Source organism: Meriones unguiculatus, chromosome 2 (assembly GCF_030254825.1).
Source record: "Meriones unguiculatus strain TT.TT164.6M chromosome 2, Bangor_MerUng_6.1, whole genome shotgun sequence".
In the NCBI taxonomy this organism is placed as follows: Eukaryota; Metazoa; Chordata; class Mammalia; order Rodentia; family Muridae; genus Meriones; species Meriones unguiculatus.
Genome location: NC_083350.1, coordinates 19,181,730 through 19,205,195, shown reverse-complemented (window position 1 = coordinate 19,205,195; position 23,466 = coordinate 19,181,730). Strand labels below are relative to the sequence as shown.

At 40.0% G+C, this 23,466-nt stretch overlaps 1 protein-coding gene across 1 annotated transcript; it reads right to left on the bottom strand.

Moving 5' to 3' along the window:
* Positions 1–4,190: 4,190 nt before the first annotated feature.
* On the bottom strand, positions 4,191–23,133 carry LOC132652252 (dynactin-associated protein-like). The gene is made up of 3 exons (XM_060376952.1): positions 23,077–23,133; positions 10,396–10,560; positions 4,191–4,754 (listed from the first exon to the last, which is right to left on the bottom strand). Exons 1-3 carry the CDS (start codon positions 23,131–23,133, stop codon positions 4,191–4,193), a joined length of 786 nt encoding a protein of 261 aa, XP_060232935.1.
* Between the last annotated feature and the right edge of the window lie 333 nt (positions 23,134–23,466).

Below are 23,466 nucleotides of genomic sequence, written 5' to 3'. Positions count from 1 at the left end.
CCGAATGGCATCCACTTGAAATAGAAAAATCAGTTCTCTCCAGTGGGGTCTCACTGGGTACATAAGCAATGGGCAACACAAAACAAAGGCAATGGTGTTTTTGTACACTTTCTTCATCTCATGTTGCTTTGTTTGGGCATATGTTCATCTTAATGGCCGTTTGCTTGTGTATTATGTGTTTTGATTTTGTGTTTTTATTTTAGTGTCTATGAGAGTGTGTATCTGTGTGTAAGTGTATGTGTGTGTTTTATGCTTTTTCTGCATTTTTTTTCCTTTTCTGTAATCCTGGTTTGTTTGCTTTGTTATTTGCATGTTTGTTTTTTAAAGAGAGAGAAAAAGAAGACATGAAGTTGCATGGAGGGGAAGCGGGAGAATCTGAGAGGAGATGTGGGAGGGAAAACTGCCCTGAGAATATATTGTATGAATTTCCAACAAAAAGAATTCCTTTAGATTACAGAAGCATTTTGTTTCTTTCTATGAAGGAAAAAACAGAAAAAATCTCAGCTAAATTCTCGTCCAGATTAAGGGTGTAATTTATCAACCTATTTAATACAGCTGCCAGCATTTGCCATATTTGGGGGTGGGGGGGATTTTGGCGATCACAACAAGTAGTGGACACTGCGCATGCCTAATGAGAAGATGGCGAAGGTGCTATTAATTCTGAGACTGCACTGTCCTCCCGACTCCAGGTAAGACAGAAAAAAGAAAAATAAGATCACTTTACAACTTAGACTCTCGCAAACATCAGCTTTACCAAATGATTGAGTTCAATAAAACTGGTGACTTTGTGTGGAGAAGTATGTACCTCAGGCGTGACATCCAGTGTGACATGGTCAGATGGAGCCTTGTTTCTCTGGCTCAAAGCTGTCGTTATTCTTAAAGCTCGTAATATCAGATTTAGAACGAAAATAAAAGAAATTGAGAGCTATTCTACACAATTACTGGCCGATACTCTCCCAAATTGTCCATGTCCTGACCACTAAAGACAGAAAAGTATCCCAGGCCAAGTGGCATTAACAAGGAGGAAGGCGGCCATGTATAACTCATTTCATGACGTCTGCACGTACTTAATATCAAAAGTTATGAAGATGTCATCTTCAGGAATGGCTTTGCCAACCTCCAGGCACCTGATTTGTCCAAGCTAGGTGCCCCGTCCTGAGGAGCTCCTAGAGTACAAGCGTTACCTTGTTTCACCCCTCACCCCATTTGGTGGGTCCCTAAAGTGAGGCTGCAAGATCTTCAGAGCTCGTGGACTCTAATCCTTTTCGTTTTCCGTTCAGCTAAGATCCTAAGATTGCAAAGAACACAGGGCTTTGAACGGCAGGCATGGAACTCATTCCTGCAGTAATAAGCTTGTTAATGACAGTCAGTGGAAACCACTCTTTAAAAGAAAGAGCAGCAAAGCCAGCAGCAGAGCATTGGAGATGACCTTCCCCCTTCGGCTTGCTCAATCTCCCTGTGAAGTCTTCTGTTTTAGGGTGTGCAGGATGGCTCAGTGGGTAAAACATGCTTACCTTGAAAGCCTGGAAACCTGGGATTGATTCCCTGAACCCATGTAAACATGGCCTAGAGCCAACACCACAGAGCTGTTCTCTGACCACCACGTGTGTGCTCACACAGAGAGAGAAAGAGAGAAAGGAGAAGAGAGAGAGAAAATAGATTTTAATATGCTCTTTAGATCCACAAAAGTGGGTGAACTAGATGTCTGTGTTTTATTTTGTTTTCATGTTGGTTGGTGGCCATAGTTATTATAAAAGTTCACATGTATATGTTTAGGGAAAGGTTTGTATATCTGTATTCTCAACCCATTTCATCAAGCTAGCAACATTCCAGCAATGGTTTAGGGTATTTTGGGCCATCATAACAGGAGGTAGGTGCTGCCAATTCCTAATGAGTATGTGGCGTAAAAGCTGGTGGACATGCTACACTACATCTGAAAGCTGCTCTCAAGAATTATTCAGCATGAAAAAGCAATCAATAGGACTGAGCTAAAGGAAATGTGAGCTATGGTCTCCTATCCTCACACCCACTACTTGCTCATTTTCATCTCTTTGACATGTACTACACCTCCCGTTATAACGTAAATCTCAATTGTTGAAATTGTGTTCTTTCACCACAATGATATTATCTCATCCCAGTTAGAATGCCTATTATTAAGAAAAATGAGATGGAGAAAAGAAAGAAAAGGGTGATTTTTCATACAAAATTAATGGAAATAAAAATTAACACAGACATTATGGGGAATTGTATTCTTTAAAAAAATAGAAAAACAACAATGATCCAACAGTCCCATCACTGAGTACTTATCAAAAAGAATTAAAACTAGTTGAGGAGTCATGAACTTATCCATGTTAATTACAGCTCTATTCACAACAGACAAGAAATGAAAACAAAGCATCTGTGCATAATGGATGGATGATGGAGGGATGGATGGATGGAAGGATGGATGGATGGATGAAGAAACTGTGAAATCTGTACATAGTGAATATATTTAACCATATAGATAATGAAATTCTGTCATGTGAAGCACCAATTTTGGAATTGGAAATTGTTAAATTACTTGAAAGAAGTCAAGCATAGAAAGATAGAAATCATGTGTTCTCACACATGGGTTCTAAAAAATTGATTACTAAATATAGAAGGAAGAATAGTCATTCCCAGAGCTGGGAAAAAAGATGAAATAGATTAAAGACAGAAGTAGTATACACTGATTATTTACTAATTATTCACAATAATTAATTGTATATTTCAAAATAGCAAATAGAAAGGATTTGAATATTTCCCAACACAAAGAACTGATGAATGGCGTATTTTAATCATATATTCCTTGAACGATCACTCTCCTCCATAAAAGTGTACAGTATAGGTTGTCAATAAATTTCTTAAGCAGATGTAAAAATACAACTACTTTGGAATAATTTCAATGGTGATAAAAATTACTAAATATTCTTAATTAAATATTATAAAGCCTAGAAACTACTATCTAGTTCAGCAATTTACTGAAACAGAAAAGTTAATGGAGAAAATGGTGATTTACCCTAGGGTAAAAGAATAATGTGAAAAATAGAAATTGAACCAAAGACCCAAAATGCTTCCACAATAATGCCTGTATACCATAGTTGTTTAATAATTACTTTTGTCTTCTCCATATCAATATTTTTTTTCAAAGATCAACAGTTTATGATGCAAGTCTTAGGCTATACAATCAGAGATTATGATGTCCAAATTTATGAAAATTTTATTAGAAGATATTTGCAACAGAGAATTTCAACATAGGAAAAATGATTATTTAAATTTTTACATTTTTATAAATAAACTTGTTTAAATCTCCTTTGTATAAAATGTACATTTCATGCATGCAATTTACATATGAAGAGAAACGTGGTGTTATGAGCTAAAGCAAAACATCCTAAGATCTAAGTACCTAACTTTGCTAGATTTTAGTCGGAACTTAATGACCTCCTACCTAAATGAATCAGTTGGATCACTTTCCTATATGAAATTATTCTACAGAATTAAGTTTAGATTCTTAGAACTTAAAAGCTCAGTCATATTAAAATTGTTTATACTTTCAGAAATTCTATGTTCTTTTGTGAAAATCCCAATTTTCACAATGACTGTTGCATTAATAGGAGTCCAAATTACTCTTCTTTAATTTGCATCCTTGTTATGGGCATGCTTAAGAAATGTCAGTGATACATACTCAGTTCAGCTGGGATGGAAGAAGTAGCTGCAATTTATGTTTGGAGAAAACTCAGTATGGAAGTAACTGCAGGATGATTGATAGTAACGGTAACTAAAAGTGTACTTGATGTACAGGAATTATTTTGATGATTGACAGTAATTCTGTTAAGTTTAAAGTGTTTGTGGCAGGTTCCCATAAACAAATGAAGATTATAAGTTACTGAAGGAGAATAAAGAGAACTTTTATTTTAGGCAAAGCGGAAATTACACGTGTAGGTTAAATGGAAGTAGCAGTGGTTGTCAAATCGGTTGAACAAAGGTTGCATTAAAATGACGGGGGAAATGATGACTGTTTTGTCCGCCAGCTATGTTTCAGTTGTAGTGGCATCTGGCGCTATTGAAGCTTCTGTTGTTGGGGGGTTTATTAAGATAGTGGCATCTTGATTCAAGCAGCTGTTGCAATTGTTACTAAGGAGATCCAGATGGAGATCCAATTACAGCAAAGGTCATGACCGGTTCATTGCTAGGTTATTCAGGGACCAAAGTTTCGGCAGCACAGCGGCGGGTGTGGTTCCACTTGATGCTGCTGCTGACGTGGTTGCGGGCTGAGTTGAACTTACGGTTGCGGCAGAGGTTGTGGGCTGGGTTGAGGCGGTGGTGCTTGTGGGCACAGATGAAGTCGCAGTGTTGGTTGTTGTGGTCACAGGTTGAGTTGAAGTCATGGTCATGGTTGTTGTGGTGCTAGTCCCAGTGGGTGCTGTAGAGGGTGATGTCTGGGTTAAAGCAGATGTCCTTGCCGGCTCAGTAGAAGTCACGGTGGCTGTTGTGGCTACAGTTTCAGAGGATGTTGAGGTGGTTGTAGACCCTGTGGTCTGAGACGTAATAGAGGTTGTTCTAGGTGCAAGTGTAGAGGCTTCAGTGTTTGAGGAGACCTGGATGACAATGGGGGAATTGTTTCTATTCACCAGGCTTAGTATGAGAACTCCAATCGCTGTTGTTATTACAGAGGCTAAGAGCGAAGCCAGGAAGGCTTTCCATAGTGACTTGTCACCACAGCCATTTCCAGCCATCTATGTAAACAAGTGTAGGGATAAAGGTGGATCAGAAATTGAGGGAATGGTAAACCAATCACTGGCTCAACTTGATACCAACCCCATAGGAGAAAGCCAACCCCTGACACTATTGATGATTCTCTATTTGCAGACAGGAGCCTAGCTTAACTGTCTTCTGAGAGGCTTCATCCAACAGCTGATGGAAACAGATGCATAGACCCACAGCCGAACAACAGACCTAGCTTGGGAAGTTTTGTAGAAGACTGGAAGGAAGGAGTGAGTAAAGTAACCTGGGCCCATGGGGGCTCATAGACACTGAACCACCAACCAAAGAGCATGCATGGGCTGGACCTAGACCCCCTACACATATATAGCAAATGTGCAGCTTGGTCATCTTGTGGGTCCCCTAACAATGGGAATAAGGGTTTCTCTGTCTCTGTTGCCTGCCTCTGGATCTCTTTCCCATAACTGGGCTGCCTTGTCTGGGAAGGATGTCCTTAGTCTTGCTGGACTTTACGTGCCCCTGGTAGATTGGTACCACCTGGGGACTGCCCCTTTTCAGAGAAGAGGGGGGTGGGAAGGGAGAGAGGTTGTGAGGGTGGGACTGGGAGGAGAAGAGGAATGGATTAGGATCAGTCTCTAAAGCGATTAGATAGATAGATAGATTGATAGATAGATAGATAGATAGATAGATAGATAGATAGATAGATAGATAAACAAATGGGGAAGTAATATAAGTAATAAAGAATATAAGTAATGAAGGAAATGCTTGTGATTTATCTCCTCTTTTGTATTTCTTATAATTTACTGCATTAAAATTTTTTGAATCACTAAGTATCTGAACTTTAGACATAAAAATACTGGTGATATCCAGGTTGGAAGTAATTTCACCCTTTTCCTAATGTTAGAAAAAGGCAAACCTCTTAGTATCTCCTTATTTTCTTTCAGTTTTTAAGAAACAGACTATATATTTGTGGCAGCTTTAGATCAACAACCAAATGGATGGGAACATACACTCTGCATACACTTTGCACCCAAATGAGCCCAGATTCCCCAATTATCAGCACCTTCTATCACAGTACACTTTGTTACAACTAATGAATATGTATTGATGTGCATTTAGCACCCAAAGTCAACACTTTACTTGAAGGTTCAGAGTGGAAGTTTTTCTAATGTTTAAATTTTTAAATGTATATGTGTGTACAAACACATATATACATAGGCATGTATACGTACATCGCTGTGTGTGTGTGTGTGTGTGTGTGTGTGTGTGTGTGTGTGTGTGTGTGTAGGAGAGTGAGGGATATAACACCATAGTATTGTAAAGACTAGTTTCACTATCCTAAAATTTTGTGCTCCAGTTGTTTCTTCTTCCCTCCATTATATACGTTTTTTAAGTGAACAAAAAATACATTAAATGAGAAATTTCCCCAAACTGTCTTCAAGAGTTCTGTGCTCTGGTCACTGTGTTTTTCCTTCCAGCTATGTACTTCCAGAACTACTTTGAGCTAGACTACCACTTCTCCTTCCTCAGCCCACATCTCACTTAGATCCCCCCTCATCCACCTTTTGCTACATTATTTCAAAAAGAATACCTTGCACTTTCCTCTTCTTGTAACTCCTAGTGACAAACCAATGACTGCTTTCCCTGGACTGTGTGTGGAGGAGCTCCGCTAGTGGGAAAGCCAAGCACCTGGAAAGAAAAGCCTCTTCCAGCCAGGAACCTCCACCCATCAGTCCTTGTGCATGCACCATCCCTTCTCCTTCCCGTTCAATGACGTTAATTTCTTCCTGCTGCATTGGAAAACTTAAAAACACCAAAGGAAAGCTCTGCAAACGTCCCCTGATGAAGGTCTACAAAGCTCCAACTCCCCATTATTCTTGGCTGTAGGCATGAGAACAGCTCTGCCCCTGAGAGTGCTGACCTATCCTTTGTATGCCATGCTCTCTAGCCCTTCCAGCAACTTTCTGTATTGGTTACCCTCTCTGTCTTACAGATGGAATATTTATGATGTTCCTTACTTACTAATGTCCCAATCTTCCCATTTTACACATACATAAATCCTCCTGGATGCCAAATTCTCCAAGCCATTTCTCCCTTTCTCTGAAAATTTCCTTGTATCTGTCTACATGCAATGTCTTCATCTGCACTTCCTTCAACACAATGTAAAATGACATTAGTTCCCAGCATGCCACTAAAGATGTCATCAGTGACATTCACACACTGAGATCCTACTGGCATGTTCAAGCCCTCTTCTGATTTAAGCCTTTGGCAAAAATTGCCACTGGAGACCATTCCTTCTTTTTTGGAATCATCTATTTCTTTTGCTTCTGTGATATTCCAGTCTCTTTGATTTCTTCCTAATTCCCCAGAATCTTCACAATTTCTTTTGAAGGCTCATTATTTATGCTCAGCCTTTATTGCTAATGCTCACATGCTTTATCTCTTTCAGTCTTGCTTTGGAGTCAGCAACTTTTTTCCATGTGTGTTTTTTATTTCTCTCACAATTATTGCAATCTGCCACTGGTGTGAAAGCAGTCCCTCTGTGTGCAGTATGAAATGAAAGAGACTACACTTCACCAAATCTTTTATTTCCAAGCCAAATAGTGGGCAATAAAGGCCAATCTTGCATCCTTCAATCATTATTCTCATGGTTTACCACCCAGAACTGGATGACTCTAAAGGTTATCTCCAGTCCAGGCCTATCCTCCAACCTTCAGAGAAAAACAGATATCACTCCTTTGATGTCTCATATATGCCTCCAATTCACACATAATAAAATATTTCCTGACTAGCTTCTCTATGTCAACAAAAGTCACCCTTACCATCTCTTCAGGACCACTAGGTAGAATGAGGGGTTTATCCCTGAAGTGTACCAACATATTGATAAGCTCTCCTCACTCTGCTCTATTTCAGTATTTCCCACTTTCTCTCTATCTCTGCTGACATCCCTTAGTCCTAACTTCCTTCCTCTTTGCCTTAAGCTTGAGCAATGACCTTGGATTTCTTGAGCCTCTGCTTTGTTTCATCAATGTACTTGTACCATGCTTAACTGTAAATTAGGACATTGGCATAGGCAAGTTTATCAGATGAGAATGTCATGTTTCTTCTTCAGGTATCATTAAGAGTACCTTTTCAGAGGCCAGCAGGGTATCAAAGCTGATGCTGAGACTCATAGCCAAACTTTGGGCAGAGTGCAGGGAATCTTATGAAAGAAGGAGGAGATAAAAAGACCTGGACGGGACAGGAATTGCACAAGGAGAGCAACAGAACCAAAATATCTGGCCCCAGGGCCAGTCTTTTCTGAGACTGATACACCAACCAAGGACCATTCATGGAAATAACCTAGAACCCCTTCACAGTAGCTTATATGGTTTGGGGTGTTTCTTCAAACCCCCTTCTAACAAATAAATATATATATTCCCTGCTGAGCACAGTTATTTCTGGATATATATTTATGATAGATAGGTATATAAATATATATGTATATGAGAGGAAGTGGTGTTTGTGTGTGTGTGTGTGTGTGTGTGTGTGCACATGCACATGAAAAGGAGCTGGAGTGGGAGAAGGAGGTGTGAAAATGATACAAATACAGTATTCACATATGAAATTCTCAAAAAAACATTAGAAAGAGATTTTTGTAGTGATGGACACTAACAACGTAAGCCAGACGCCTGCTCATTTACTCTCTGTCTTTATCATAAACTTAATGACATGCCTATATTGTTTTAAAGATAAACATGAACTATGAAGTTTGACCTCCTATTCTGGAATCTGCATTAGGTTAGCCAAATTGCTGGACTCCTTTCAGCCTCTGTTTTTTTCCATCCATGAACTCTGATGTAAATGACTTATAGCTGATAGGATTAACACAAGTGAGCTATGTCCTTGATTCTAAAGTGCTTTTTTAAAATATTTGTTATTAATACTTTCATATAAGCCACATTGCATAATATGAAATAAAACCCTTTTTATTAGAGAGATTTCTTTACATTTTAGGATGCTTAAGTCTTTATACTCCCCTGACTTTCTCTAATCTTCAAGTCTCCTTGTCTTGAAATATCTGACTAAAAATATCTTGAATGGATTAGAAATAATGGGTAAAATCACTAGTTCTTAAAGCAGTATAATAGAGCATTATTAATATGAGTCTGGAGTTCAGAGTTATTCCTTATCACCTGGATGAGAATGAGACCCATAAGGAATAGAATCCAAAACTTGAGTTTCCAGAGAGATGAGGAAAAGATTCAATTCAGGATGTAAATTGTGATGTTTTCTGAAAAAAAGGAGGTGGCAGCAAAATGCTTGGAGCAAGACAAGAGCTATTACAGGGCAACCAAAAGCCCCTTCACCCTGAGAAAAGCAGCAGGAATGAAGCTTTAAGGTCCTGAGAGCAGAAGTGACAGAGAAGCTCTGTATCTTGCAGGGCTCTGGAGCACACCCTTACACAAATTTAAAGAGACTCCTTCAGTGAAATTCACCACAGGTTACCAGACAATGAAACCGCTCTTTGTGTGTTTTGCCTGCTCCTGCAAAGATGATGACTTCCTTAAAATGTCCTCACTTTCCTTGGCCTTCAATGGTCTTAGGGAGGCTTAGGTCACTCACTGTCCTTACTGACTGCACATCAAATTCACTTTTTTTTTTTTTGTATGAGCTCTGGTATCGAGTTTTGACTTTATTGATCTAAGCTTAATGTCCTCTATGGGTCTTACATAGCCACAGCTGTGCAACAGGAATTAAAATTCTAGAGATTACTAAGAACTCTTTCAATTCCAAGATTCACATGGTGTACTTAACTGGCACAAGAAAAATATAATCTATTGAACTGTATGCTTTATTTCACACTGCCCTTGACATAACACAAATGGTTGAATGACATTTTTACCCACAATCAAGAAATTAGAACCAAAGTCTATGTTCTGATCCTCTGAGAGGAGAGACTTCAGAAACTGGGGAACCTGGAGAACTGCCAAAACATATCAGTTAATTATAGTCAGGGCTGCTTTCTCCAGGCTGAGTACTCAGGGACAGAATTATGAAGTAAAATCAAATCAGCTGATTGAACATGGAGTCAAGAACCAAACTGGAGTCTATTTCCAAAGATAGCGGGGAAGCTCAAAAGAACAGTTAGGATTTTAGGTAAAACTCACTTGCACCAAGATCAGAATTCCGAGATCTGAATAGACTAAATAGACTCTCAGAGCTGCATAAGAACACGTTGTAAGAAAAGCAAGCAGTCGTCCATAGAGTAGGAACCATGAAAGCTAGCATAAGGACACTTCAAAACAGCAATTAAACACTATTCTGACACATTTGTTTCTTTAGACACTCCACCACCATATATTTGGGCAAATGTTTGTACTTTATAATGTGTTTTTCTTTAATTAATGTATTTTTCTTTGTTTTTTTTTTCATTTAGTTTTTTTTTTTTTTTCTATAGTGACCATCTGAGTTCAGGGCTAGAACATAAGATCTGTGGAGAGAGATGATCCAATGGTATTCTTTTAGAGTATTGCTTCACGGTGACTTGTCAAGTCACAGCAAATGTGAATGTAGACAATTTCCTAACTCTGTTGCCTAGGAAAGAACAGACTCAGCGCACATCTTTGTGCAACACATCCCAAAACGGAAGCAAGCGACTACAGCAGACATTACCTGTGTGTTGCATGGCTCTGGGTATTGGCATTCGGAATGTGCAAGGATTCCTGGGCTCACCCAGACCCCAGACAAGTTGGAGGAGACATTTGCAGTTCTGTCATTTGAAGATGGACACCAGCATGCATGCTGCTGAGCTTCTTGGCCATTTGTACATGTGCGTGGCTACAGAGATGAAGCACAAGTGAGCAAAACCCCAACATCTGAAATTCTAAACTTAAACACTCCTGGAAGGGGAGGAGGTCCTCCCCTATCAGGAGACTATGGAAAGGGCATAAGGGGGAGAAGAGGGAGGTCAGTGGGACTGGGAGGTGACAAGGGAGGGGGCTGCAGCGGGGATACAAAATAAATTATAATAAATAAATACATAAATAAAATTAAATTTAAAACAAATGATGTGTGAACTCTGAGAATAAACAACCTGGGTAGACAATTACTGACTACGTTTAAACTGTTTTGGAGGACTGTGTATCATCCCACCTCCCTCATCATATTACACAAACATTAAATATGTTCATGTTGCAAACTGCTGTGCCAGGCAGAACATCTATGCTTTTTCGTAGATGAGCAGCTATGGCCTGCACAGGTCCTTTTGAAATAAGAATACTGAAGCCAAGGAACTGAGTGATTTGTTATAACTACATAATAGCAACCACTTGAACCCAGAACTTACATTGTTAAAGGAACTGTCCCTCCCACTGTAACAGACTATTAACAGTGTATCATTGTGATATGCTAATACACTATATATGGTGTTATTACTCTTTAATCATGAAAAATTTTCAGAGTAACTCCTTCACACAATTCATACCAAATCATGTCTGGTGAAATTGTAACTCCATGTCAGGACCAAACAGTTTATTTTGCTTATGATATGTATTTTCTGTGTGCCCTTTAGATATGTAAAGGAAAAAAAATCTTTAGAACAGAATTTTCATTCTCAAGAAATGTATTTGCTAACAGGGAGACAAAGAGGATTTGAAAATAATTAACAGTTACTATAATTGTAAAATGTTGGAAAGAAGGGACAGGTGAGAATTTAAGATGAATGAGTTTGTGGGAAAAGCCTGAGGGCAGTGCATTTTCTTAAAATGTGGAATGAAGAGGAAGAGAAGAAGGCAAAGTGAAAGTGAGAATACAGTAGGTCCATGGGTGTTGGGCAAAAGTTTTGGTTGCATCTCAAAAACACAGTAGAAACTATAATCGTAGAATTTGAGCAGCTGAGCCTGGAGGATTATAATGAATCTGAAAGCAGCCCGAGCTAAAGGATAAGACTTTATATACATATATATATTAATATCCTACAAGAGGACACAAGTCTAAATCCCAAGCATCCACAGAAAAGGTTGGGCATGGTCATTTTTGGATGCAGAGAAGAGCTCATTGGCTAGCCAGTCTCACCCAACTAGTGGACTTCCCATTGGGTGAAGAACCTGTCTCAAGATAATTAATTGGAGAGAAAAGGAGGAAGATGCTCAATGTCCTGCTCTGGCCTCTGCATGCACACATATGGACACATGTACCAGTATACTATTGTAGGCTCCATATAACACACACACACATGCACACACACACACACACACACACAAATACAGAAACTCATACATATGAGTCATCTGAGACTCTTCATCTCATAGGAAACTGTATTACTTTCTCAATAGGAATCAAAGGCATTGTTGCCTGAATTCGCTCTACTTCGTAATCACCAGCCATAGGTTAATTAGGGTGATTGAATGAAACAGTGAAAAGCAATGAACGAATTGAATGTCTAGCATGCTGTGCATTTGCTCAGTGTTTCCTACCATTATTGTTGTGGCATTAATGACCTTATTACTACAGATAACACTAGTCATTGTTTTATATTGCATTGACTTAATCATCTATTACTAAATTCATGCTCAACAAACTTAAAAGCTCCATTAAAACTTTCAAACTACAAACAAATGAATAAAAACTTTGAGATTAGATATTATAGAGCTGTTTACCCTTTAAAAACTATTACTAAAAGTACAAGAAGTAGAATTTTCACTAAATATTGATAAAATAGAATAGTCTTTGTACAAAAACTAAGAAAGATGTGAGTTTTTCTGTAAATATAAAAATCAAAGAGCTAGAGACAACAGCTTTGTGTTTAATGATGAAAATCAAAGAAAATCCCACTTGCTATTCAGTTGGGCACATTTGAGGAGGGCGTGTATTTGACCAAACTCACCTGATTCTGTTGCATTGGTTTCATTCACTCTGGCCATGGCTGACAAACTCGAAAAATTTAAAACACATTGTAGGCAAAGTGAAATTGATTCGATGGGCTCTATTCTTTCTCAGAATTTTCTGGCCCTTTCAAAAAAGGTGATGAATGAGTCCACACTACAGCAATCTGCCTCTAACCTGGACTCTACTTTGAGGAAACATTGCTGCCAGGGTGACTGTTTTACTGAGTTAAGTTGCTCTGGCCTTAGTATGGGTAATATCTACAAAATTGGAATTGCTAGAGAATAGGCTAATACGTAATCATATAATTCTCATTAACTAATAACAGCCAGAGGCAACTGACATGCACAACCTGTAAGTGTCAGAGGAAATTTTGTAGGCATCTCGTACTGTAAGGACAGACTTAAGGCCTATATTCCTAATTGAAAATAACATAGCAAGATTTACCTTCTTTATTTTTTTATTATCTGGAAGCAACTTTAAGTTATAGCCCTTAAATTTTGCCTTAAAAGAAAAATTATTTAACTTATCTATAGTAAACTGAAACAGCCATTGTCCAGATACACCCTAAAAGAAGAATATGAAATAATATTTGTAAACACCTTAAAATGTGTTCTCATCTACAGAAACCCTCAAGATGACAGATGCACGGTTAGGAGCCACTGTTTTCACATCAAACCATTTGGACGTCTTGAAAAAGAAAAAAAAAATCTGTTTTGTGTGTACATGAATTAAAAGTCTCACAGGAGATCTTTTTTGTTGTTCGTTTGCTTAATCGTTAACGCTTGAACACTGACTGAAGAGCAATGCTTCTCTGATTTATCTCATAGATGTTTCGTGCAGGGTGATTGCCACAGCTTCTCATGGCCATAGCAAAATTTCTTCACACTCTTTTCACTTAATCTTTAGACAGGAAAATTTAACTTGTCATTTTAATTTTCCAAACACATCCTTCATTATTCTAATACCGAAATTATTCAATTATTTGGCACAGATACAAACATGCATATATGCATTTGGGGATATCATACACTAAGGGGTTAAGTTCTTGGGATAAAAAGATTTAAAGGGGGGGAGGGGCAAGATGGCGGCGCCGGGAGGACTCTCATTCTGAGCAGCAGCACAGCAGGATCAGCACAGTGAACAGCAATCAGAACTCTCGGCCATAAAACACAGTCATTGTGTTTCCCAGGTGAGAGGATACCCCACGGTGGGGGATTCAATCAGCTTTTAACTCACCCGGCTAAACCGCGGAAGAGATCCCGGTTCCGCCAGACGCTTGGCTGCCTGCCGCCAGCCCCAGCCCCAGCCCAGAGCCACAAGCCAGTGTCTCTGGTCACGGTCCCAGACTGAACCTTGGGCACCACACTATCAGAGACTGGAATTTTCAGTCAAGAGATAACCCCAGGGTACAGGAAACGATTGGGACCCACCTTAGGTCACCCAGACATCCCCTGGAAAAGACTCGGGCGGGTTCCACGGGCACCCCAGGAGCCAGCCCGGAGCCAGAGCCGGGGACCCAGGTTCCGGCACAGAGCCCTGCCTACCTGCGCGCCTGATTCGCCACCAGAGATAGAAACGGCGGGTCTGATCTCAGAGCAGTCAGCTCACCCCCAACCTGAAAAGGTCCCCGGAAAATTACCCAGCTTAGGGAGCCACTCAGACTCCCAAAAGCCACAAAGGCAGACACAGGCAGTTTCTGCGCACCAGACAGCTGGCAGAGACTGAGCCGCCATCACATAGCTGTGCTCCAGGCACAGGCAAATTTCTGTGGCCAGCCAGCTGGCGGACACTGAGCAGTGTGTACCAGGGCAAAAAAGGACACTAGGAGTCCGTGTCTCCAGAGAATCCACGGGGAAGAAAGGAAACTGTACTGATCTAAATCACCCAATCCTTCCCTAGAAAACGTCTAGCAGTCTAGTGGGGCCAAGGTGCCAGCACTCAGCTGTGCTCCAGACACAAGCACAAACAGTTGAGGCGCGCCTGATGTCCAACTAGGTCACAGCAGCTGATCATTAAATTTGCAACAAGAAACCCAGAAACAGGGCAGCTGCCCTCAGGACTTCCCTGGGTGAAAGGAGAACCCTCTCGACTAACAAAGACCACAGTTACCACTCAGGTCTATATCCCTGAGGTGAGCAACTCCTGAAAAAACACCAGCCATCCAGGGACTATACCCAAAAAGCTGAGAAGACATCCTCCAGGAAAATCCAGCTTTCTGCAAAGGGGATTCTCTCCACCACAGGATCCCCAGGAACCACCAGAAAATAACACCAAACTCCTAAGATAACACAATGGGTAGAGGCCAGCGTAAAAGCTCAAGCAACAAAAGACAGAGCAATATGGCATCTCCAGAACCCAGTTACCCAGGGGCAAGTAGCCCTGGACACCCCACCATAACTGAAATCCAAGAAGATGACCTAACAAGTATGCTCATGAAGATGATAACAGAGGAAACAAATAAGATTCGTAAAGACATAGAGGAAGATAAACTCAAACAGAATATTGCCATCCGTAAAGAAATAGAGGAAGCTGCAGCCAAACAGTTTATGGCCTTTAGAAAGGAAATGCTTAAAACACTGAATGAAATAAAAGAAACAGAGTTGAAGGAACTAAAAGAAAAACAGGAAAGTACAATCAGACAGGTGAAGGAAGTAAACAAAACAACTCAAGACCTGAAGATAGAATTGGAAAAATTAAAGAAAACACAAATGGAAGAAATAATGGAAAGGAAGAATCTAGGGAAGAAAACAGGAACTACAGAGGTAAGCATAACCAACAGACTACAAGAGATGGAAGAAAGAATCTCAGGTGTAGAAGATACAATGGAAGAAATCGATGTATCTGTCAAAGAAAATGTTAAATCTGAAAAATTCCTGACACAGACCGTCCAAGAAATGCAAGACAATATGAAAAGACAAACCCTAAGAATAATAGGTATAGAGGAAAAAGAAGACTCCCTTCTCCAAGGCCCAGAAAATATTTTCAACAAAATCATTGAAGAAAATTTCCCCAAGCTAAAGGAGAGGCCAATTAGAATACATGAGGCCTACAGAACACCCAGCAAATTTGACCAGAAAAGAAAATCCTCCCGCCACATAATAATCAAAACAGTAAGTATACAGAACAAAGAAAAAATACTAAAAGCTGCAAGGGAAAAAGGCCAAGTAACATATAATGGCAAACCCATTAGAATCACACCTGACTTTTCAACAGAGACTATGAAAGCCAGAAGGGCCTGGACAGATATCATGCAGACCCTAAGAGAACACAGATGTCAGCCCAGGCTACTATACCCAGCAAAACTCTCAGTCCTCATAGATGGAGAAAACAAGATATTCAATGACAAAAACAAATTTCAACAATACCTACAAACAAATCCAGCATTACAGAAGACACTGGAAGGGAAAATACAACCCAAGAAAGCTAGCTACATTCAAGAAAACACAGGAAATAAATAACCTCACTTCAGTAAAACAAAAAGCAACCAAGCACACAACCTGATGACCACAGCCAATATCAAAATCAAGAGATCTAACAGCCACTGGTCATTAATCTCTCTCAACATCAATGGACTCAACTCTCCAATAAAAAGACACAGATTAACAGAATGGATACATAAACAAAACCCAGCAATCTGTTGCATACAAGAAACACACCTAAGACACAAAGATAGACATTACCTGAGGGTAAAGGGTTGGAAGACGACTTTCCAAGCAAACGGACCCAAGAAGCAAGCAGGAGTAGCCATTCTAATATCTGATAAAATAGACTTTCAACCAAAATTAATCAAAAGAGATGGGGAAGGACACTTCACACTCATCAAGGGAAAATTCCACCAGGAAGACATCACAATCCTGAACATCTATGCCCCAAATACAAGGGCACCCACATTTGTGAAAGAAACATTGATAAAATTTAAAGCACATATAGATCCACACACATTAATAGTGGGAGACTTCAACACCCCACTCTCAACAAAGGACAGGTCAACCAAACAGAAATTAAACAAAGAAACAATGTCTCTGACAGAGGTCATGAATCAAATGGACCTAACAGACATTTACAGAACTTTACACCCAAACACAAAAGAATTTACCTTCTTCTCAGCACCTCATGGAACCTTCTCCAAAATAGACCACATAGTGGGTCACAAAGCGAGCCTCAACAGATACAAGAAGATTGAAATAATCCCATGTATCTTGTCTGATCACCATGGAATAAAGCTGGACCTCAACAATAACAGAAATAACAAAAAGCCTACACACACATGGAAACTGAACAACTTGTTACTAAATGACAGCTGGGTCAGGGAAGAAATAAAGAAAGAAATTAAAGTCTTTCTAGAAATCAATGAAAATGAAGACACAACATACCCGAACTTGTGGGACACAATGAAAGCAGTGCTAAGAGGAAAGTTCATAGCACTAAGTGCCTTCAAGAAGAAATTCGAGACAGCTCATTCAAGCACCCTAATGGCTCATTTAAAAACCCTAGAAAAAGAAGAAGCAGACACACCAAGAAGGAGTAGACGGCTGGAAATAATCAAACTCAGGGCTGAAATCAATCAATTGGAAACAAATAAAACAATTCAAAGAATCAATGAAACCAAGAGCTGGTTCTTTGAGAAAATCAACAAGATCGACAAACCCTTAGCCAGGCTAACTAAAAGGCAGAGAGACACCACCCAAATCAACAAAATCAGAAATGAAAAGGGGGATATAACTACAGACACTGAGGAAATCCAAACAATCATTAGGACTTACTTCAAAAGTCTATATGCCACAAAATTTGAAAATCTAAATGAAATGGACAATTTTCTTGATCGATTTGACTTACCAAAGCTGAACCAGGACCAGGTAAATCAACTAAATAGACCTATATCCCCCAAAGAAATAGAAGCGGTCATCAAAAGTCTCCCATCCAAAAAAAGCCCAGGACCAGATGGCTTCAGCGCAGAATTCTACCAGACCTTCAAAGAAGAGCTAACACCAATTCTCTTCAAACTATTCCACAAAATAGAAACAGAAGGAATATTACCAAATTCATTCTATGAAGCCACAGTCACCTTGGTACCTAAACCTCACAAAGACTCAACAAAGAAAGAGAATTTCCGGCCAATCTCCCTTATGAACATTGATGCAAAAATACTTAATAAAATACTTGCAAACCGAATCCAAGAACACATCGAAGATATTATCCACTATGACCAAGTAGGCTTCATCCCAGGTATGCAGGGGTGGTTCAATATACGGAAATCCATCAATGTGATCCACCATATTAACAAACTGAAAGAAAAAAACCACATGATAATCTCCCTAGATGCTGAAAAAGCCTTTGACAAAATCCAACATCCATTCATGTTCAAAGTATTGGAGAGATCAGGGATACAAGGCACATATCTAAACATAGTAAAGGCGATATACAGCAAGCCTATAGCCAACATCAAACTGAACGGAGAGAAACTTAAAGCAATCCCACTGAAATCAGGGACAAGACAAGGCTGCCCACTCTCTCCATATCTCTTCAACATAGTGTTGGAAGTCCTTGCTAGAGCAATAAGACAGTTGAAGGAGATCAAGGGGATACAAATTGGAAAGGAAGAAGTCAAATTATCACTATTTGCAGATGATATGATAGTATACGTGAGTGACCCCAAAAACTCTACCAGGGAACTCCTACAGCTGATAAACACCTTCAGCAAAGTGGCAGGATACAAAATTAACTCAAAAAAATCAGTAGCCCTCCTGTATACAAAAGACAAAAGGGCTGAGAAAGAAATTAAGGAAACAACACCCTTCACAATAGCCACAAATGACATAAGGTACCTCGGAGTAACCCTAACCAAGGAAGTCAAAGGCTTGTATGAAAAAAATTTCAAATCTCTGAAGAAAGAATTAGAAGAAGATATGAGAAGATGGAAAGATCTCCCATGGTCATGGCTTGGTAGGATTAACATAGTAAAAATGGCCATCTTACCAAAAGCAATCTACAGATTCAATGCAATGCCCATCAAATTACCAACACAATTCTTTACAGACCTGGAAAGGAAAATTCTCAACTTCATATGGAATAACAAGAAACCCAGAATTGCTAAAACAATCCTCTACAATAAAAGATCTTCTGGAGGTATCTCCATCCCTGATCTTAAGTTGTACTATAGAGCAACAGTTTTAAAAACTGCATGGTACTGGCATAGAAACAGAATGGTGGATCAATGGAACCGAACAGAGGACCCAGAAATAAACCCACACACTTATGGACACCTGATCTTTGACAAAGACGCCAAAACCATACAATGGAAAAAAGATAGCATCTTCAACAAATGGTGCTGGTCTAACTGGATGTCTACATGTAGAAAAATGAAAATAGATCCATACTTGTCACCCTGCACAAAACTGAAGTCCAAGTGGATCAAAGACCTCAACATAAAACCAGACACATTAAATCGGCTTGAAAAAAAAGTGGGAAATACCCTAGAACTCATTGGTACAGGGGGAAACTTCCTGAACAGAACACCAACAGCACAGGCTCTAAGAGCAACAACCAATAAATGGGACCTCATGAAACTGAAAAGCTTCTGTAAAGCAAAGGACACCGTCATCAAAACAAAGCGACCACCTACAGATTGGGAAAGTATCTTCACCAACCCTTTATCTGACAGAGGACTCATATCCAGTATATATAAAGAACTAAAGAAGCTGAAAAGCAGCAAACCAAATAATCCACTTAAAAAATGGGGAACAGAGCTAAACAGAGAATTCTCTGTAGAGGAATACCGAATGGCAGAGAAGCACTTAAAGAAATGCTCATCCTCATTAGCCATTAGGGAAATGCAAATCAAAACAACCCTGAGATTTCACCTTACACCCATGAGAATGGCCAAGATCAAAAACTCAAGTGACAACACATGTTGGAGAGGTTGTGGAGAAAGGGGAACCCTTCTCCACTGCTGGTGGGAATGTAAACTTGTACAACCACTCTGGAAATCAATCTGGCGCTTTCTCAGACAACTAGGAATAGTGCTTCCTCAAGATCCAGCCATACCACTACTGGGCATATATCCAAAAGAGGCTCAAGTACACAAAAAGGACATTTGCTCAACCATGTTTGTAGCAGCTTTATTTGTAATAGCCAGAAGCTGGAAACAACCCAGATGCCCCTCAATTGAAGAATGGATGCAGAAATTGTGGTACATCTACACAATGGAATATTACTCAGCAATGAAAAATAAGGAAATCATGAAATTTGCAGGTAAATGGTGGGATCTGGAAAGGATCATCCTGAGTGAGTTGTCTCAGAAGCAAAAAGACACACATGGTATATACTCACTCATATAGACATACAACATAGGACAAACCCACTAAAACTTGTGCATCTAAAGAAACTAAGCAAGAGAGAGGACCCTAACTAAAACGTCCAATCCCCATCCGGAAAGGCAAAGAGGATGGACATCAGAAGAAGAAGAAAACAGGAAACAACCTAGGAACCTACCACAGAGGGCCTCTGAAAGCCTCTGCCCTTCAGACTATCAAAGCAGATGCTGAGCCTGATGGGCAACTGTTAGGCAGAGTGAACGGAATTTTAGGTAAGAACTGGGAAATAGTAAGAGCTGGAGAGGACAGGGTCTCCACAAGGAGAGCAACAGAACAAGAAAATTTAAACATAGGGAACTTCCCAGAGACTCATACTCCAACCAAGGACTATTCATGGAGATAACCTAGAACCCCTGCACAGATGTAGCCCAGGGCAGTTCAGAGTCCAATTGGGTTACATAGTAATGTGAAGAGGGACTGCCTCTGACATAATCTGATTGGCCTGCTCTTTGATCACCTCCCTCTGGGGGGGAGCAGCCTTACCAGGCCATAGTAGAGGACAATGCAGCCACTTTTGATGTGAACTGACAGACTAAGATCAGAAAGGAGAGGAGAACCTTCCCTATTAGTGGACTTGGGGAGTGGCATGCAAGCAGAGGGAGGAGGGAGGGTGGGATTGGGATGGGAGGAGGGAGGGGCTTATGGGGGGATGCAGAATGAATAAAGTGTAATTGATGAAAAATTTAAGAAAAAAGGGAAAAAAATAATTTAAGAACCTTAAATGACTTTCAAAATTGGAGGAAAACATGGAGTTAGTCAATTGGCATGGAGCACGTCTCGCCCCTGGGGGCAATGGTCTCCTGAACCTACTCAGACCTCGGACACCACCACTGCTAGTTCTAGAACTGACGCAGGATGTTCCAACGAGGGGTTAAGGCTTCTCATAATATTTCCTATAAGCCCACACCTGTTTGTTTATATCCCCCATTTTTATTCATTATTAGCCAGATAGAGCCAAGTAATTGTGGTAATGATACTTGCTTTTTTGCCCAATGCTGGAATGCTAGTAAAGTTAGGTATGCCCTGGTTACTCGCATGCCTCACTGGGTGCCTATGCCCATTGATGCCCCTCACGCTATGACTCTCTTCAGACAGAAAAGGGATCTTGGAACTACAGCCACCATTGTTACTACCATCTCATTGACGGCTGTTGGAGCTACCACCAGGGCATTAGCCATGAGTCATACTGGGCAGACTGCTCAGACCCTGAATAATCATTTAGCCAATGTAGCTCATGCCTTAGTTGTACATAAAAGAATTAATGCTCAACTAAAAGGAAGCTTGATGGTGTTCAATCAGAGGATTGACCTCTTGCAGGAGCAAATTGATACCCTATGGCAAATCGCTCAACCTGGCTGTCAATGAAAATATGCTGGACTTTGAGTCACTAGCATACAGCATGAGAATTTTTCCTGCGCTGCAAATCTGTCTAAACAATTGTCGAGCTATATTTTAGGTAATTGGACTGGAGAATTCGATATTACGATGGAGCAGCTGAGAGTGGCCATTGTCACAGTAAATTCTACCGGAGTGGACGCAGGACTAGCCACAGGATTACCAACATGGATTGCTGCAGCCATGAATCATCTGAAGGAATGGGCGGGCATGGGAGTGTTAGCAGGCCTTCTGCTGTTGGTCTCCTTGGTTTGCCTGTGGTATATATGCAAGATTAGAGTCTCACAACAGTGTGATGCAGCCATGATCATTCAGGCCTTTACAGCCATTGAAGCAGGACATTCTTCCCAAGCATGGTTGGATACCATAAAAAGCTAAAATGATACGCTCAGGATGCGAGGCTAAGCACTGCACTCAGGGTCAGCCGCTTTGGACCCAGAGAAGAGCATGTCTGATTGCATGCGGGTTGATGCCCCAGGTCCCGCCTCTGAGAAAAAGGTATTGGACGGGTCTGATGCTCTTTGGGTGGATGACACCTAAATGAACATCTGTACAAAGTCCCAATTTATTTCTAATATCAGAGATCAGACCTCTACTCTTGCCTGATGCATCTAAAACAAAAAGGGGGAACTGTAGAGAGCTGCGGAATGCTATGCCTTAAAGATGGAGCTGGTTTCCGCCTTCCACCTTCCCGATGGTGAGTGCTCTCTGTCATGAACAATTCCACATTTGGCTAAGGCTGAGGATCTGGCTTGCTTCCATGTATGTGGACCTATCTGCATTGCCCCCGTGGCACGCCTGGGTTGGCTACCCAGAGGCTATTTAAGCTGTGGGCTGGCTTTCCCCGGGGTCCGAGGATTGTTCAATGTTCCTGAATAAACTGCATTGAAAAAAAAAAAAGATTTAAAGGTAGATAATGTTATTTACATGAAACAGCTATATTTAGATTTCTTTACCAATAATATGCATCATTCATATCTGGTTTTCCGGAATTCAGGGACATAAGCATCTGTTAATAAGTAAGCTCAAACTTTCTCAAATGTACCTAGTAGATAATCTTCAGTTTTCTTCATTAAACATTGAGCCATTATATTTAATTTTTAAATTCCATACTTATAGAAATACCTTACCTAAGTTATCATGGAGGTCTTGTCATGAGTAGTCTGTTTTATAAATATTTAATGAAAATTACACATTTTTTTCACTTTTTGTAACAGTTCCTAGTGGCTCAATAACTACGTACAATTTTCGTCTGAAAGGTTTGTGTGTTTGATTGTTTGCAGTTTGAGAGACTTACAGACCAAACATAAACCTCAAAGGATCACATTGCAAAAGTATGATTAAAAATGACACCATTGAGGCTTTCTGTTCAGACAATAGTAAGCGTTTTTATTTATAATGTTATTATTATATATTATAATAATTTCTAAACAATAACTTTTACCTTATTATTTATGTATAGTATAGGCATCAAGACATTCTTACCACTTTATAACCACAAATACTTAAAATAATGCCTGATACGAACTTTTAAAATATACATCACTGAAGAAGGAGGGGGCAGGATGACTTCATGTTGGAGAGAGCTACAGAGATAAGATTTTGACTAAGTAATAAATAGCAAAGAGATGCCAGGCTAGCAACACTAAAACCGAGATTTTAGTGTAGGCAAATATCAAAACGGAGAGGCAATACTCACCAGCTGTTTCCCAGAGGGTTCCACGTTCACTACGTATTTTCCATGCTTTCTATCCATTCTTGAGCTGGCAATACCGCAAGTTTAACGCCAAGAATATTCTCCCCAGTCCATTGCCCTTTATATCTGCAGCCACAAGAAACAAAGCACAGTGTGGTTATCACCATGATGCATCCACGCAGGTGTGATTAAAGTAAATAATACGTAATTATTCACTAGGACGGGATCCACCTCAGAGGAGGAAATGAAGTGTTAATCACAGACAGACAATCAGTGCTGTTGTGCTCCCAACGCTCATGACAGAAAATCTTTTAATATTTCACATAATTTCTTACAGACTTGCCTTCTGTTTCAGGACCAGCGTAGACCCAAGACAAACTTAGGATGTGGAAG

Bases quoted from the DNA above. Each gene is read 5' to 3' on its own strand.
- LOC132652252 (XM_060376952.1), bottom strand. From the start codon at position 23,133: ATGGATAGAAAGCATGGAAAATACGTAGTGAACGTGGAACCCTCTGGG. The intron at 10,561-23,076 runs GTGAGTATTGCC...TCATCTCTGTAG, and splicing joins AACCCTCTGGGAAACAGCTG to CCACGCACATGTACAAATGG. The intron at 4,755-10,395 runs GTAATGTCTGCT...TTGTTTACATAG, and splicing joins CAGAGCCATGCAACACACAG to ATGGCTGGAAATGGCTGTGG.